General features: G+C 40.2%; 1 protein-coding gene across 1 annotated transcript; it reads right to left on the bottom strand.

Moving 5' to 3' along the window:
- Positions 1–4,481: 4,481 nt before the first annotated feature.
- Positions 4,482–18,154, bottom strand: LOC128501637 (catechol O-methyltransferase-like). The gene is made up of 5 exons (XM_053471193.1): positions 17,998–18,154; positions 7,463–7,739; positions 6,915–7,108; positions 6,084–6,215; positions 4,482–5,348 (listed from the first exon to the last, which is right to left on the bottom strand). The coding sequence occupies exons 2-5, from the start codon at positions 7,737–7,739 to the stop codon at positions 5,169–5,171; spliced, it is 783 nt and encodes a 260-aa protein (XP_053327168.1). The 5' UTR covers positions 17,998–18,154; the 3' UTR covers positions 4,482–5,168.
- Positions 18,155–18,696: the final 542 nt, after the last annotated feature.

Genomic DNA, 18,696 nt, shown 5'->3' with positions numbered 1-18,696 from the left:
TCTGCAAGTTTATACTTGCCATGTACTGCAGGGTAGTCCTTTCAGCAACACATGAAATGTATATGTGTCCTGAAAAAAAAAAAAGAAAGACCATCCCTTGTTTATAATGACTGTTCTGAGAACTTTGTAAAGGTGAAATATTCAACAGTTCACGATATGCATGGCCACATCAGCCATTTTCTCCAGGACACCCTGCAGTATGTGGAATGTATAAACTCACAAAAGGCAGTTACTTAGTTATACACACTGCAGGATAGCTCTTCGTGTTTGCTGGTGAGCAACACGTGAAAACCAATGCATGGACTGCTTGTATATGCTTGTATAGGCTTGAAGAATTCCAGTATTATCCAATCATCTCAACCATCACTTACATATTTTTTGATTGGCACAAGAAAAACTCTTTGTGCCAATTTATTCCCACACATCCTCAATAAAAATATATTTAGGATGATTTTACAAAAATCCCCTAAAAAAATCCTCATACCCAGGCTGAATAATGGAGGATATTTGCTCTTAATCCATCTGTTTGCAGACCTCAGTTGGTTGCTTCAGTCTCTCGAGTACTAGAAGCCTACACGGAATGATAGCATCCTTATCATTCTCTCCAGAGCCTGTTTATAATAACCATACTGTCCACAATTTTAGCAAATTAACCTTATATTCTCTTAAAAGTTACAGTACAAATCAATACACCTTTGCTTCTTAACTTTTGCCACCAAGGCTTTGTCTCCCACCCACTGCTCCAGGGAATGCAGGGGGGGGCAGATGAAAAGCTATAAAAAGCCAGTTTTGCTTGACTGGATTTACAGGCAATTATTGTATCTACTGGGACACTCAGCCTGCCCCTTGGTGACACATTAGCCTGCTGAGCATAGATGGGTGTCTGCAGGGTTCAAATCCAGAAAACAGAAAACTAGAACCTACATCTGCTAGCAACTCCCCTAAAACTGAAAAAAATCAGAACCAGCATTAACTTTTTCAGAAATTTGAGTTACAGTAGCTGTTGGATTTCACCACATGGGCCAGTCTTCATCCCTCACGTGCATCAATGAGCCTTGGGTGCTCTTGACCCTGTCGTCAGTTCACTGCTTTTCCTTGCTGCAGTTTTGGGGATGCTCTGACCCATCATCTAACCATCACAATGTGGCCCTTGTCTAAGTCGCTCATTTTTCCTGCTTCTAATAAATCAACTTTGAGGATGAAGTGTTCACTTGCTGCCTAACTGCCACCCACTGACAGGTGCCAAAGATTTTTCAGTGTTATTCATTTCACGTGTCAGTGTTATGGCTGATCGGTGTAAATACATACTATATGGACAACAGGTTTGGGACACCTGACCATTACACCAATAGGGACTTTTATGACATTGCATTCTAACAACATAGACATTAATATGAAGTGGTCCCTCCTTTGCAGCTATAACAGCTTCCACTCTTCTGGGAAGGCTTTCCACAAGATTCTGGCGTGTTTCTGTGGGAATTCCAGATGGTGAAGCTTGATTGATCCCTCCAGAGAACACATTTCCACTGCTCCAGAGTCCATTTGTGGTGTGTTACACCCCTCCAGACAATGCTTGGTATTGCACATAGCGATGTTTGGCTTGAGTGCAGCTGCTCAGTCATTGAAACCCATTTCATGAAGATCCTGATGCACAGTGCTTGTACTGATATTGCTTCCAGTGGCAGATTGGAACTCTGTAGTAAGCGATGCTACAGATGACAGATCATTTATATGCACTACGCTCTTTAGCTCTCAGCAGTCCTGCTCTGCATGGTCTACCACTTTGTGGCTGAGCTGTTGCTACTACTTGACATTTTATCTGCGCTGGTCAGCAATATGTAAAAGTTATGCGTCCTGGAAAATATTGCTGATGTGCTTCCCCTAATGCCCCCACACCCTTCTGTATTGCCTCTAGCTAGCCCCACATTGTCCTTCCTGTAGTATTGATTTATGTGATGCCCCCAGCCAGCACCGCTTTATGAATTAATGCTTCCCCATTTAGTATCATGTCAGCCCTGGCACCCCGATTACATCCACAGGATCTGCCCAAACACCCAGATTGGAAGCATAGGACTTGCCACCTTTGCCCCACAAACAGCCTGCCTGTGGCATCCCAGCCTCAAATAGCCTCCTTGTGCCATGCTCCCCCTCCCTCACTTACACATCCATGCTATCACACATATATTCATTCACAAACATTTATATACTCATTCACAGATACTCATTCCCTCATACTTGTTCATATAACCTTACCCACTCTCTTACCTGAACCGCAAAGCTCTCGGTGCTGCTCGCAAGCTCTCAGAGGCCGCTGCTTCCCTCTGCATTGCTTGCACTCTGTGCGAACTTCCTTTGGTCCGCCCAGGGGAAACAGGAACGCAGCAGGGTCATGTGACTCCACTGGGTACCTGCTTCCCCTGGGCGGACCGAGACGTTGCTTGACAGTGTGTGTGCGAGCAACGCACAGGTAAGCAGCAGGGCCCCTGTGGAAGTCATAGTTGCCCATGCCCCCTAGAGTGACAAGCCTGGTCACAGTTGCAATCCCTGCGGTTGCTGCAGGCTCTTGCCCCACATCAAACATGGCCCTGGTGGTCACACGGCCATTTAGTTTAAATTGAGGGCAATTGCTCCTCAGCCCAGCACGCCCCTGGAATTGAGGTTTTAGGCAAGACAAGAGCTTGATGGACTTGTCTTTTTTCAATCTAAATTGGAGCGACAGAGGAAGTGGGAGCGAGAGAAAAAACTTTTAGGGAAGAAAGAAAAGTGTAAAGGGGCAAACAGAAGAAGAAAGCTCTGAAGAGTAACTGACCCCTTTCACAGATTTTAGCATAACAAGTTTAGTAAAACATCCTACAACTTGGGCTATCCTCTACAGCTGCTCTAAGGCCAACATTTTTGGATAACTCCAAAAACACTTTATTTAAAAATGAATTTACCTACTTGTTTTCAGGCAAGCATGCACAGAAATCATGGCCTGTTTGTAACTCTCAATGACTGGAGTTGCATACCCCTGGCTTAAACATGTTTATTTTTTTTATTGTTTTATACAGCATCATCATGTTCCACAGAGCTGTACAATGGGAATGTTATTGTCAATTTTATTATTGGCCATTTTCCAGGACACACACATATAATCATTGTGTTCCTAACCTGCTTGTCTTAAAAGCTAACCTTCCTATAAACAAAATGCAGTAATAATTAATCCCTACAAGGGAATGTGATGGTACATATAGCAGGGATAATCTAATTTAATTAAGGTTGGTAAACATTATAGTGTACTTTACTACATTCATAGAGTTGCTGTCTTAGTATCTTCTGCTTACTGGGAACATATTGCTAACAACAGAATACGACACTGATTCAACTGTTGATATAGTGTGCCCTGAACTCAGAACTAATTATCTGCTAGGCGAAAACATGGACTGCGTTAGTCTCTGAGGTGAACTTGTGGGTTTGGCTTTGGAGAAGTACTCCAGTATGTCCTTAGTGCCTGTTCTACAGACTTGGTTTCCATATTTGCAGTCTTGTAGGGTATTTCTTGTAAAAATCACTTAACATGCAGTCTTCATGTTAAACCCATTTTTCTTATAAGGGTAGAAGGATATATCTTATACCACTAGCTGGACATCATTTAAAATTGTAAGGGGGGGGGATAGGGTGACTAGATTTAGTCAATGGTTTGTATCTGCTGTCAACTTCTGTTTCTACAGTACCTTGTAAAAGTACCGCATCTATCGGCGTATAACACGCACTGGTGTATAACACGCACCCCCATTTTAACAAGGAAATTTGAGTAAGAAAAAATAAGTTTAAACTTGGAAGCTATGAACTTAATGTTGGAATAATGTTTATAACATTATAACATTTATTATAATGTAATAAAAGAAATAAAGAATAAAGAAAAAGCACAAAAAAAACTTCATCAGAATCACTATCTGGGAAACCACACACTCAGACACACACACAGTAAGACACACTCAGACACACACACACACACACTAAGCCACACACACACTAAGACACACATGCAGCCAGACACACACTTAGACACACACACAAACACACTCAGAGACACACACACACTCAGAGACACACACACACACTCAGACACACACACACATTAAATTTATATATTACTCCCTACCGTTTGGGAGATCTGGTATGGGTCCTCTTTATCTTTTTTTTTATCAGCATTTTACTTTTTGTGCTGATGCCGGGGCTGGAGTGACTTCATCACCCGGCTCCCGGCATCAGAGAGGGCGCGCGAGAGAGCCGTGCAGGGGAAGATTGTGCAGCTCTAGGATTTATCGGCGTATAACACGCAGGTAGGGTTTCAACTTCATATTTTAGTTTAAAAAAGTGCGTGTAATACGCCGATAAATACGGTATTCAAACCCCTTGGCATTTTTCCTATTTTTTTGCTTTACAACCTGGAATTAAAATGGATTTGTATCATTTGATTTACACAACATGCCTACCACTTTGAAGACGCAAAATATTTTTTATTGTGAAACAAATAAGAAATAAGACAAAGTAAGTCATACCACACATTCTCAATTGGATTGAGATCTCCATCCCAGTCTCAAATCTCTGGATGAGAGAATTTCCCTGTATTTAGCGCCATCCATCATTCCTTCAATCCTGACCTTTCAGGTCTTTCACCTGGTCCCTGCTGATGAAAAAACATCCCCACAACATGATGCTGCCATCACCATGCTTGGGGATGGTGCTCTCTTGGGTATGTGCTAGACATAAAATTTTCCTTGATGGCCAAAAAGCTTCATTTTAGAGATCATTATATTTTTAAAAAAGATTTTCGTTGGTGTACATTTAACACATCATACACGACAGTCTACTAACCCCCACAAACTTTTGTGCTACAGTGCCATGCACTCTGCAAGGTCCACCACGCAATATACATGCTGACTGAGGGTAGCAATGTAATGTGCTAGAATTTATCATTTGTACATAAATACATGTACATTAAGATCTGGGTATTCTCTTTTTTACCATCATGAAAATGTCAACAATGCGGAAAACAAGTATATTTACTGATTAATGGAGAAACACAAAAGATCAGTTTTATCCACTGTAGTAACAGAAGTAATTACTTAGAGCTCTTAATACTGGCAGTTAAAACACTAACTACTGGCAGAGTAAAACACGATTTATCCCCTAAACACTGCCTTTTCTAAGGCATCTTTTTCATTCATGTACTCCAAATATGATGGATAATGAGTGCAGTCGTAACGGCCACAGGTCCGAACATATTCAAGAAAATCTGGAGCTCCGGGGACAATTACGTTATCTGCAAGGACGACTGAGCCTTTTCTAAGCAGGCTACAACTCTGAAAAGAAGGAAAGTATGTATTAGGTATAAGCAGCCTTCAAGCAAGAACAAAAAATACATTTTAGTAGTGTTCCATCTAGTACTGTGCTACTGCTGAACAGCAAAACTACACCCAGAAATCATACTTTAGTCAAGCAGTCATTTTTGTCTGGAACACTTTATTATCACATGAGCCAAATGACTGTAGCTTCCTAAAAATTGTGTATTTTTTAAGCAAGTACACCTTCAGAGGTAAGTGTGTAATGAGACATGCAAAGAAATATTGGCCTGACACACTAGATACTAACAAACCTTTAACAAAAATATTCTAACTATATATAATTTATATGGGTGCAATTAACGTTTAATAAGACGACAGCACTGGAAAACAGAACAGACCATGAAGCTTTGTATATTATTTCTCAGACAAAATATAAATAGGTTATTGATTCAGAAGTCAGGTTACATTCTGGTGGTAAACATTAGACCCCTAGACAGACTGCTCTGTTTCGGAAGGCTTTATAAAAATAAAGCGAAGAACATGCAATGTATTACAATACGCTGCAATAGCTTTTATAATGTTTAATGAACCATAAGCATTTCTCATTAAGGTAAGGCTTGGAGACCACATATCTAGAAATACAGAACGCAAATGTGTGCATTAGGTCTATGTGTGTGGTAGGTTATGCTTTTAATTCTACAATACACAGAAACCTACACAATGAAGCAAATGGCATGTTTTTTTGACACTCACTTCCAAAAGCTTTGTATCCGATGTGTATTTATCTTTCCAATGATCAACAAACACAAAATCCAAGGTGTCCACTTCATACTTCTTTTTCAGCTGAGGGATAATGTCACCTGTGGCACCTTCTAATATCTGCACCTAAAAAACCCAGAGAACAGATTTGAAGCATACATAAAATATTAATTTCTTTGTGACTGGAATACCTATATAATGAATAATCTGCGACAATGCTGAAATAGTAACGCAAAACATATTTTCTGCAACACACAGGTGTAATCTGCTGTGAAATTAGGTTTGATTCTTTTGTTTTAAAGCAGGAAAGTTGAAGAACCCTACAATGTTAAGTATTACATCAGCAGCCTTCTTGCCTGCGGGTAAGGCTGGGATTTAAACTGTTTCTCTGTATGAGAGGTTTCCACATTCCTACTTTGATACCTATGCCAACATCTGGCAGACAGCAAACCACTCGTTATTCTAGCTTAACACCCTAAGCCCTAAAAACACACAAAACAAACAAAAAAAGACTGCTAACATTTTCTTACTGAATGTAAAAGAATGCTTTTTAACAAGCAAAAATGCTTTTAGTTCCTAAAACAATCATATAAAGTGGTTATACTGTAAAGCTAAGAGTAAGAGGAGCATATCGATCAAGTGAAAAATGCCTTTTTGGAGTCGACAAGGAATTTCTCCACTTTTTGAGGCACAACTGGAAAATTGCTTTAATGTGGGTTTATTTTTTTGTCTTTCACAGCAGGGTTAACCATAATGTTTTTTTATGTTCCTATGTTAGATTTAATTAGTAAAGCCAACCAGTTTTATCTCAAAGCATGGATCTACCTTGTCCTGAAGGCCAGCAAACTCAATCATCTGCTTGGCCACAGCGGCAAAAGCTGGGTTCATCTCCACAGTGTAGAAGCGGGCACCAGGCTTTAATAAACGAGCTATCCGGATGGCAGAATATCCACAATATGTACCTAGCTCCAGCAGGACAGATGGATCAGTCGCCTTCACTATTTCATCTAGGATCAGACCTAAAATTGAATCCACACAGTTGATAAGAAAAAAAAAACTCTTTTTGAAAGTGAAAACTCTTGAGTGATTTCCATTTAATAATGCATTAGAAAACTTGCTATATGTATATAACATGAGAGCAGCCATCTTCATAGAATTTGGAAGATAATTGCTCTTAATGAGGTTATTTCTCCTCTTTTGTTAATTGACTGCTTCTCTTTAGTTAAAAGCGTTCTTGCTAATCATATGATGCACAATAAAGTGCATATGATGGTGGGAGCACCCCTTTAAAAGCTTAAGAGCATCAGTTGGTACATAGCGTGCTTTCTTGGGTTCATTGGTGAAGGTAGCAGGTAAACATAAAACCATCTTACCCTTCTGATCGCCTACGTTCATGGCCCACTCCTTCTGGCTGCAGTATTTGTCGACATTATCCACAACGCTTTGGGGGTCCCCACGTACTGCGTTCTTGAGAACAAATTCCAAAACTCGTTGTTCCTTTGTCTGAGCCATGAATAAATCTTTGATTCGGTTTACAGTCTCATGAAAATAAATCTTGGCGAGGGTGCGTCTTTTACTTTGAAGTACAATTAGCAAAGTTATGATAAGAAGGATGCCAAAAAGAAACAGAATTGTGGTCAAATCCAGCATCTGCAATATGAAAATAAAAATAATATTTGTGTCATAGTAAGTCACACTATATTAAGCCACAAATCTGTCGCACAGTACCACAGCAAAGCTTTGTACCAAACATCTTAGTTCATAATCCCACGTCACATGCAAATGTGTCCACCGCTTGTGGGACATTCCTCGTTTCCCATAGAATACTGTATTTCTGCAGGTTGCAGCCACCTCCTTTAAAGCTGCTGCTCCACCTAGAGGGGGCTCTTAAAATATCTCCAGATAATGGCTCCATCATGTAGAGTGAAGTAAAAGAAACCTGTCATTTTGGTTTTTCCTTAATGCCCAGTCACTTAACTGTTTAAAAGTTTATAGAAATACTATAGTTGCCTCCCTTATATATTACATGAGAGCAGTCTGAACGCTTACAGTCACTCCCACCTGCCATTTCAAGCATGTAAAACAGAAAAGCCTTACACACCCCAATAAACAGCAACGGGAGCGAGTTATGGTGTGATAGGTGCTGCTGTTAGCGTGTTTTCCAAGTCTTTATTCAGCTGACTTCCCACAAACTGGTTTAGTTTTTTCGACAAATTATATTTTGCTTTATTCAGGACAAGTAGGGCTTTTGCTTTCAAATCATAAATATACACACACTATCATTTAGTATGAGAGAAAAAGAAAACGAAGAATAATTAATGGTTTCATTTGTGCTGATTTTGGAAAAACCTTATATGCCTGGTACTTTCATCTATTTCAGGTGTTACAAGGGTTCATTAGCATTTCATTCACAGGATATTTTTAAGTACAGAAACAACTCATGATTTGTATTCAGCACCCCCCCCAACATGTATGGGTAAGGCATTTTTGAATATCATGTGATAAAAATGAGAACACATTCACCTGAGCACATAGATACTGCGTATGTGTGGTATGTCAGAGACGAGAGACCCTCATGAGAGCGCGAAGAGGTGTCACTTTTTTTTTTTTTTTTACAGTGAACTGTGAAGGAGCACTTCTTGCTTTTGGGGGTGAAACTACCAAGTGATTAGGTCACTCGCTATTGATAGGTGAGATTGATGATAAAAAAAGGCTAAAAATATACATTGTACAATTAAGAAACTGACATGTTTAGGTCACCAACATTGATCAGTGAGACAGATGAATAATCAGTGAGCTAAAGGGAAAATTGCGTATTAAAAATGTTTGTTATATTTATATTTAGTCTTGGATGACCCTTCTTTTCCTATGAGCACTGTGCAAAGGGTCATTAAGTGTCAAATATGAGATCACATTTTGCCACTTTGGATAAGGCACAACAGGAAAAAAAAAAGTAGGACAAACTGGGGAAAGAAAAGGAAGATGAAGATCCGTATCATAATACAACCAGGTGGCAATAAAAAATCTTCTCTGTACCCATGTACCCTGTTACAATTCTAATGCCGGATTTCAGTACTGATATATATATATCTATATGAGAGAGTGTGAGACAGAGTGTGTGACTTAATAGATATCTCCCATACGGCAGGGGCATCCAACCTGCGGCCCTCCAGGTGCTGCAAGACTACATCTCCCATCCTCCTCAGCCAGCCCCTTATGGGAGATGTAGTCCTGCAGCAGCTGGAGGGCCGCAGGTTGGATGCCCCTGCCATATGGGATAGGAAAAGCAGAACTGCTCTGTAGAAAACATGAATAATCACATGACCAAAACAGGCTGTGAAAAGAAAAGAAGAAAACCCCTGATGCCCAGGGGGCACTAACATGTAGATCACAAGCTAGGGGTGGTTTTCAGGCTACAAAAGAGCAGCTCTCAATCTGTCTAAAGGAGAGGGCAGTAAATTAGTAAACTGTCTAAAATACACCCCAATTGATAAAAAATAGCCCCTTTCAAAATGGTTTACTAACCATAAGTAGTTAAGCAATGGAGTCCATTGTTTATATTCCTTAAGAAGCACAAAACTGCAGGCTAAGTAAATGTGGTCATACTGTCACAAAGCGAGGCATGTGACATGAGGAAATGTGCAATTTTAAATGTTATACGTGAACTTTTGATTCATAACTGTAGTTTCTTTACATTTTGTTTTACATGTTAAGACCAGGCATTACTCCTTCTTAGATATATGAAGCATATCCTTGAATATTTTTTTAAAGCAAAAATAAAATAAAGCTATGACTCGTTTTGGAGGGCAGAAAGCATTTGGCAGAATCCAGGCCATTATGTATTGAATTCTTGCACGCCATATCTAATTGTGTGAATTCTGAATATTCTACGTGTATATTATAATAAGCCGGTTCGGCTTTGTGGATACAGTTGCCGGCATTTAAAAACAGATTGCATCACAAGGTAACTATTGCGAAAACCTAATGCAATTGTTTGGATATTGAATACAAAGATATGTTTGTATTGCAGAAGTCATCGTAATTATTATATGAAGACGTTCGCTAATAACCAGCCTGGTTCCCATAGTTTATTAAACACTGACATCTTTTAAGATGCAGATTACTTTTAGCGATACGAGCTGAATGATGGGAGTTATCATGCACACTCCTTACATGGATGTAACCAGACATTCACTTTCACTTGATAATACAGATGAGTATTTTATATTCCTGAGGTAGTGAGTGTGACACTGCCACTCAATAAAAGCAAAGCATGGCAAGTCACTTATATATATCAATGCTTTCTCTGGAAAAACCCAGACTCTGCCCCAACAACTCATACATGTACAGCTTCTGTACACAGAAATTAAGCTATTTATGAAAGTAATGCCCTTACTTACTCAAAGAAGAGACGGAGGCGACTGCAGCCCTTTCAGCGGCACTTCACACACACACACACACACTGTCAGCTCTCCCAGTTTGACACATTATAAACATCATCCCACATCACCGTCCCGTCTGAAGATCATTTAAACTCTGCTATTGGTCATATTGGGACCTAAAAGCCACGCCCTCAAGCTTTCCGACAGCCAATGGGTGTGACGGGTCGCTGGTGGCGCTGCTCGCAGATCGCTCATCAGCTTGCATCATACTTTACAGTGCCGTAGGGAGTCGGGACCAGCCCGGCACTGTAAAGTATGGAAGGGTTAAACTGTAAAGCTCCATCACGTGGTTTCTACGCTTGCTAAAATGATGACTCATCGTGTACATAATGATCGCGCTCCCGTACGGTAACACTGTAGAAAATCGATTCTATAACTCGTTTCAACAGCCAATGCACTGGCCATGAAAGGCGTGTATTTCAAATTGTGGGCCCTTATATATATACACACACACAAGCATATATACACATACATAGCACATGCATAAGAGACGTGCGAAAACACAAAGATGCATACGCACTTAAATGTGTACATAGAGTTCACTAGTATTTCGTCACAGGAATGGTATGGTCCATTTTTCAACAATTAGGCTCCCCTGTGACTATAGGCTGTGCCAGTGCCCTCAATACATAGAAAGGTTGTGCACGTATAATGGCCTGAAAAAAACGGCACCCAAGTATTGTGTTTAACCCCTTCGTGACAAAGGCTGATTTTACTTTTTGTACCCTTCGTGACAATGGCCGTTTTAACATTTCTGCGCTGCTCGTGTTTAGCTGTGATTTTCTTCTTTCCCGTTTACTGAACCCACACAAGTTATATATTGTTTTTTTCAGGACAAGAAGGGCTTTCTTTAGATGACATTGTTTTGATTGTATCATATTATTTACTATTAAAAAAAGTATAAAATATGGTGAAACATTTGGAAAAAAATTACTGTTTCTAACTTTTAGTTGAAAAATCTTTTACTCATCTATAAAAGGTAATGAAAAAAACTGCTAAATATATTCTACTATTTGTCCTGAGTTTAGAAATACCCAATGTTTTTATGTTTTTTTGCTTTTTTCTACACATTATGGGGCAATAAGTACAGGTAGCGTTTTGCTATTTCAAAGCCATTTTTTCCAAATCTGGTAATTCTTCCCCCCATGTGCCATTTCGGGTATCTTTGAAGCCGGCCAATGCAATTTACCCCATCAAGTCATATATTTTTGAAAACTAGACAGCCCAGGGTATTCCAAATGCTAGTATTTTAACTCTTTCCATGCACCATATCTACCACCAGTCTTTGTCAAACTTTATGGTAGTAATTTGTTTGCATTTGTTTTGTCACACACATTTTACTTCAGGTATGAATAAACAGGTTCTGGTATATGTCACTATCATAAAACACCCCAATATGTGTTCAGCAACATCTCCTGAGTACAGCGATACCTCACATGAATGATTTTGCCTGGCTGTTTGGGGGCAAAAGGGCCACATTTGGGGCATGCGCATTTTCAATGTTTAACTTTGGCGTTTGGCGATCCACTGCCCATGCCCTATTTGGTACATCTTTGAGCCGGGCCATTTCAGTATGCCCAATAAAGCCATATATTTTTGAAAACTAGACACCCCAGGGTATTTCAAATGCTAGTATTTTAACTCTTTCCATGCACCATATCTACCACCAGTATTTGTCAAACTTTGTGGTAGTCATTTTTTTGCATTTGTTTTGTCACACACATTTTACTTCAGGTATGAATTAAAAGGTTCTCGTATATGTCACTATCACAAAACACCCCAATATGTGTTCAGCAACATCTCCTGAGTACAGCGATACCTCACATGAATGATTTTGCCTGGCTGTTTGGGGGCAAAAGGGCCACATTTGGGGCATGCGCATTTTTCAATGTTGAACTTTGGCATTTGGGGATCCACTGCCCATGCCCTATTTGGTACATCTTTGAGCCGGGCCATTTCAGTGTGCCCAACAAAACCATATATTTTTGAAAACTAGACACACCAGGGTATTTTAAATGCTGGTATTTTAACTCTTTGCATGCACACATTTTACCACCAGAATTTTTTCAAAGTTTGCAGTAGTATTCTTTTGTGTGTATTTTTCCCCACACACCTATGGTATGTATGAATTTACAGCTTCTGGTATGTGCCGCTGTCACACAACACCCCAAAATGTGTTCAGCAACATCTCCTGAGTGCAGTGATACCCCATATGCATGGGTTTGTCATTTTTGGGGGGAACTAAAAGGCCACATTTGGTATGTGTGCATTTTTCTAATTGGAAATTAGATGTGTGGCCATCCTTCCCCCCGTGTTAATTGGGACCTTGTTGAACCCGGCCAATTCAATTTACCCCATCAAATCATACCTTTTTTAAAAGTAGACACCCCATGGGCATTTAATATGCCAGTATTTTAACTCTCTCCATGCGAGAATTGTTTTAAGCTAATGTGCTAATTTTAGGACTTGCTCACAAAAATATATTTTTTATATATATATTTTATTTTTTTTGCCTTTTTAAAAAAAAAAAATTATTTTTTTTTTCAACTTGAAGGTTCCCCTGATAGTGACATCAGTGGGAAATTATTTTTACATTTTACTGTTTTGTTTACTATTTTTTTCTAATTATTATTAATTTTATTTTATTTTTTAATTTATTTTTACTAATCACACTGTGATTAGAAAGCTGGGCTCCATTGACTTGTATGGTTGAATGCAGTACCTGTATTCAACCTGCAAGTGGAGCCAGAGTTCTCTAGAGGGTCTGGAGACCGTCTAGCCAACTTTTAGAACTTTATTATTCTTTTTCCCGTGCCGCCGCCATCTTGCGGATGGCGAAGACAGCGTGCAGCTGCGGCTGTGACCGCTCTCCGGAGCGGTCACAGTCCATCCAAAGGTAAGTGTTTGGTGTCGCTGGATGCCTACTGATCGAGGCATTCCAGCGACACCATTTAAGTTTAGGAGGTGATCGTTGATCGCCTCCTAAACGCTTTTAAAACGGGCGTCCGCCGCCATACAATGTATGGCGGTTGTTGACGCTCCGGGGAGGGGCCAGACATGGCCCCTGGTGCCGATCGTGGCGTTGCTGAATGCCTCGAGGTCGAGGCATTACAGCAACGCCGTTTGGGTGCAGAAAGCGAACGTAGATCGCTTTCTGCACCCGTTTAAAGACGTGCCGGTTCTGGCACGTCATTTGTCATAATCGACTTTTTTTTCGTGCCGTGCCAGAACCGGCAATTGTCATTAAGGGGTTAAGCACTTCCAGAAAACTGACACTTATCGCTGGGTGAAAAACATATCTGCAAAACCAGCACTTGAAGAGGAACTTCTTCAAGATATGTTATGCATCTTTTTTTAATATGAAGCAGTAAGCTTGAGGAATGCATACGATCACTTACCTTTCTGGTTCAGATGTCACGTCGTTACACCGCACAGATTACGTTACACGCAGCGCACCGTGCACGATAACGCTGTACGTATAGTGCAAACAAATGCTGTCCAACGTTCCTTTTCAACAATGAGTGGCTTCAGGTATGGGGCATCTGACATCACCTTGAGCTAGCGCTGCGTACAAAGTCCATCTCGGACAGGTGATACAACTTGTTATTCACACAGGGAGAACTTGTGCAAAACATTCGTCTTTCCTGCTTTTCTATTTCAAGTAAATAACTACCTACTTTACACATTACTAGGTAAAATACAAAATAAAAAAATAATGACGCAACAAATAGAGACTTCCTCTTTAATGCCAAGCGCATAATATATCATGTGCTACCCCACTTTAGTATTGATGGCTGCTTGCAACAACTTAAACCACTCACACCAATCACGGTTACATTGAAGGAACGTTTAGGCATTCAGGCTGGGTTAGCGCAGATACAACAGAAGGAATCCCACAGCGAGAGAGACCCTGCTGGGGCCTCTGATGAGCCCCTAGTGTATGAGAAAGAAAGGAGAGCATAGTGAAAAAAGGGGGAAAAATAAAGCGTCTCCCTCAAAATGTTCAAATAAAATTATATTTAAAGGGATCCCTGCTATCATTGCTACGATGGAGCCTCCCTCTAGTCTCAATAGAGATTCCTATGATCTAAATAATAAAATAAGTAAAAAATAAAATAGTGAAAAACAAATGAAATTTCCAGCATATTAAATCGGAAAATTACATTTTTCGGAATTGAAAACATTTCATGCCAACACCACGTTACGTCTGAAAAATAATCTTTAGGCCTAACAGAGGCCCAGGAGATAAGTGACGGTCTAGGACCTTCTCTGAATATGGGAACATCTGGTAAATCTGGGATTCTGCAGTCAAAGGAGAGGGCTGGCTGTTCACTGGGACAACCCAGGATTGAAGAGGTGCCTGCCAGACAGGGCTGGTGCAAGGATTTTTGCCACCCTAGGCAAAACATACCGTAATTTTGCTGCCCCCCTGGCTCCACCCAAGCCCCTCTCCTTTTACCACACCCACTTATACCCCACCTCTTTTAATGCTTGTTACGCTGGGCCATCCCCAACCAAGTCTCAGCAGACAGCAGCTCAGCATGAGCCTCCCCCTCCCACCAACATCTATGCGCAGGAGCGTAATTACAATAGGGGCGCCGCGCAAGTGTGCCGCGGCACTCCCATAAGATCCTCCTAACTGGCTCCCACGCCGTGCTCACTGAATCCTAATGAATGACTGTGGCCAGCCCTGCTGCCAGAGTATGTGTTTGTGTGTTTTAAGTCTCAAGTGCATTTCCTAGTGTGGGTTAGTGACATAAGTCTGACCACTGTTTTAGGTGAAAAATAGACTTGTTCATTCTGATGCACATGAATTGGAAATTTTTAATCTTGGCAAATTTTCATAAGAGGCCACAAAAAATGCCCAGACCCCCCCGCCCCCACAAAGTGGATGGAAAAAAACAAAGAGCTCTGAATTATTGCCCTTTCACTCACTCATACTTTCATTTACTCACTCTCTCTCATGCTCTTTAATGTTTCCCTTGCTTCTCTGCCAACCACTTCCAGATCGTCTTCTTGTTCATCTTCTCTCTTATATTCGTCTGCATCTCTCCGGACATAACCTGGCACAAATTTCCTCCAAGAAGTTAAAGAACATCACCAAAAGTGCCACCATTTTGGCAGAAGTTCCCGCAAGGTTATGTCCGTGGCGATGTGGATGAAGATAGTATATAATTATGAGATGAAAGAGAAGATAAACAAGCAGACAAGGAAGTGGAAGCAGAAGTGGTAGGCAGAGAAGGCAGGGAAACATTTAGAGAGCGGAAGAGAGTGAATGAATGTGGGCACTGGGCAACAAATTTCATCTGAACCCAATGGGCAGGGTATAGGTAGCTCATTGAAAAAAATTGTGTTGTTTTTGGCCCATTAGCGCATATCTAATTGAAAATATATTGATTCATAACTGAAAGCTTTGTCTTTGCACAGTTTTTAAAGGGGTGCATTTGGTCTGCATTTGGTTAATGAGGATGTGGGGGGTACTTGGACTTGATTGGGCCTAGCTCAGCACAAAACCTAAATACACCACTTGGTGCTTCAATATATTGTCATTTGCATGCTCTATTTAAAGGGTCGGAAGTGACAAAAGCAACAAGTAGTAAAAACCAGGGAATAATTATAAGTGCAGCAGTGATCAATCCCCATGGATACGAGGAGGTCAGGGTGATTTGAAAACCTGGTAAACCGAGTGTTTGTGGAAGTGGCACAGGAGGGAGAGAAGTGTATGTCACATTGTTGATCATCAGGGCACACTCCTTCCCACTGCGTGGTCGATAAATACAGGGATAGGATAACCAGTAGTGAGATTTTTCTCACTGTGGGACACAACTCACTGGATCTTGTTTCAGAAGTTTTGAATCGCCCCATAAACAAGATGGGTTCATTGGGACAAAAACGTGTAGAACAATAGGTTGTCCAAGCACATCATGACCGCCCAATTAACAGCTATGCAGAGAGTTTTAGCAGCCTGTGTGAGGTTTCTATCTATGAAACATTAAATGCAAGACATGATTAGACTAAAATGTGCCATCAGTAAATGTTTAGGGCCCAAGGTTACCGGCTGGATTTTTCCAGCCCCAGTTTGGTTATAGAAAGACATTTAAATGCACACAGGAAAGGAAGCAAAAGTTTCAATTTCTACTATACCTTAGAAATCGACAAACAGTTTCTCATTGACAAATTATCCATTAGCTTGAGATCCTTGGTTTAATTATTTATATATCTTTTCCCGCAGATATTAATTCTATAGCTTTTATAGAATTTACGTAATAAACTCTAGTGATCAAGAGCTTTCCCTTCAGGTACCAAGACAGGAGATTTCAACCAGGAAACAGGAACAGCACAGTTAAGAAATGTGATATGCATAACAGTTAAAGGTTATACAAACGGAAAAGTATTCCTTACTGAAAAGACTTCCATGTTCTATAAATGCAAACGACCTTTAAAATAAATACTAAATATGTAAGCCAAAAGCAGCCACCCTTTTGCACACATAGCCTCTTTACCTTATGTATCGGCCAGTTCTAGTTTTGTCATACCCTTTAAATATATATATAAGGGTTATAAAAACCAAGCAACCAGAGAAGCAAACCAGCAGCTAGAAAGACAGAGTGTGAAATTCACCTAAACATACTTAAAATTCCAAACAGCAAAAAAATAAATAAATGTACAAGTATATAATGACCTGATTTTCCAATTGATCCAATATTCCTCCCTATGTGGAAAATAAATATTCATAGTTTTGCATTTCTTTTGAAACATTTCTTTCAATTCCTGCGGGTTAACCCGCTGCTACACCAAGAACTGGAATTATATTTGAAAAGCCTTATCTGCTACGAGTGCAATAATACGAAATAACAAATTTTTGATACACAGTATACGACATTATCTTTTTTTTCTTTTTTTTGCACAGTACTAACCATTACTTGTAAGGAGGAATAGTGGATCAATTGGAAAATCAGGTCATTAGTTACTTGTAGACTTTGATACACTAAGCGCACAGATCATTTTTTTCCCGTTTGTATGTAAGGAGCCCTGTGTAAATTGTTGGTGCTACATAAATAAAAAATACCGCTTTATACTAAATCCCATGCAGCTTGCAACGATTAGGTGCAACCAGCCACGTGGAGGCTTGCAATGAGTGCGGGGTACAGTAGCTAAAATAAACTCACATGAATTAACAAAGACTAACAAAGAATGCATTAATGTTTCTAATTCAAGAAGCAGCTTTATATAGTGACATACTATATATATATATATATATATATATATATATATATGATTGTGATTTATATAGCGGCATCATATTCCGCAGTGCTGTGCAGTGGGTAAACAGGACATAGCAAATAGTACATAACATAACAATTGGACAGAAACAAAAACAACATCTATATAAATGTATGCCGTGCAGCCATGTCTCAGCACACAAATACATACTGTGCACCTCCCAGCTCAACAGAAATCAGTACCTTGCTGATCTTAAGCAGGGAGCTCCCGTCTTGTCCGTGGCAATGTACCGGGGCGCTGTGGACTTTATACTGGGTGCAGGCAGCTGCTTCCTATCACATTACATCACATCTCTCAATATGCTGCGGGCGCCTCTTTGTGCATACATTCTGAGCAGAAGGTTCGGGCTCTGTGACCCCCACTCCCCTCCCACTAGCTGCTGCTCCTGCTGCAGTAACCCTGTAAATACCAGAGCATAATGAAACATTCCTATAGGTACTAGGATGACCTTTGGCTCAGTAGCATTCTAAGAGTTAAATCAACACTTATGTTTCTAAGGTCTGAGGAAAAGTAAACCAAGAATGAATGTTCAGTGGCGGACTATAATTTCCAGATCTCTATATAATAAGTAATCCATCATGCATTTTATATCCTGTAAATTGTGGTTTATCTAATATTGTATTGCCATGGAAACAGCAATAAATCCAGTGTTTTCTTTTGTGTGCTTCAGCACAATGGCATGTCTGTGCATGGGGGGATGCACTGAAAGAGTGGGGAGGGTCCTACATGCTCCACTGCAGCTAAGGCTTTGTGGCACACAGTAGGGGCCAGTTGGGCTCCCAATACACAGATTATGGATGAGGGTTCTCCAAACTCCAAATTGAGCAAGAATGGAACTTTGCCACCCAGTTGTCTACTATGGCTTGGAGACATAGAAGATA

Source organism: Spea bombifrons, chromosome 1 (assembly GCF_027358695.1).
Source record: "Spea bombifrons isolate aSpeBom1 chromosome 1, aSpeBom1.2.pri, whole genome shotgun sequence".
In the NCBI taxonomy this organism is placed as follows: domain Eukaryota; kingdom Metazoa; phylum Chordata; class Amphibia; order Anura; family Pelobatidae; genus Spea; species Spea bombifrons.
This window is presented reverse-complemented; position numbering and strand designations above follow the sequence as displayed.

Excerpts from the sequence above, each read along its gene's own strand:
- LOC128501637 (XM_053471193.1), bottom strand. The coding sequence starts at position 7,739 with ATGCTGGATTTGACCACAATTCTGTTTCTTTTTGGCATCCTTCTTATC. Across the intron at positions 7,109-7,462 it reads GAACGTAGGCGATCAGAAGG|GTCTGATCCTAGATGAAATA; the intron begins GTAAGATGGTTT and ends ATTCAATTTTAG. Across the intron at positions 6,216-6,914 it reads TTGCTGGCCTTCAGGACAAG|GTGCAGATATTAGAAGGTGC; the intron begins GTAGATCCATGC and ends TGGGTTTTTTAG.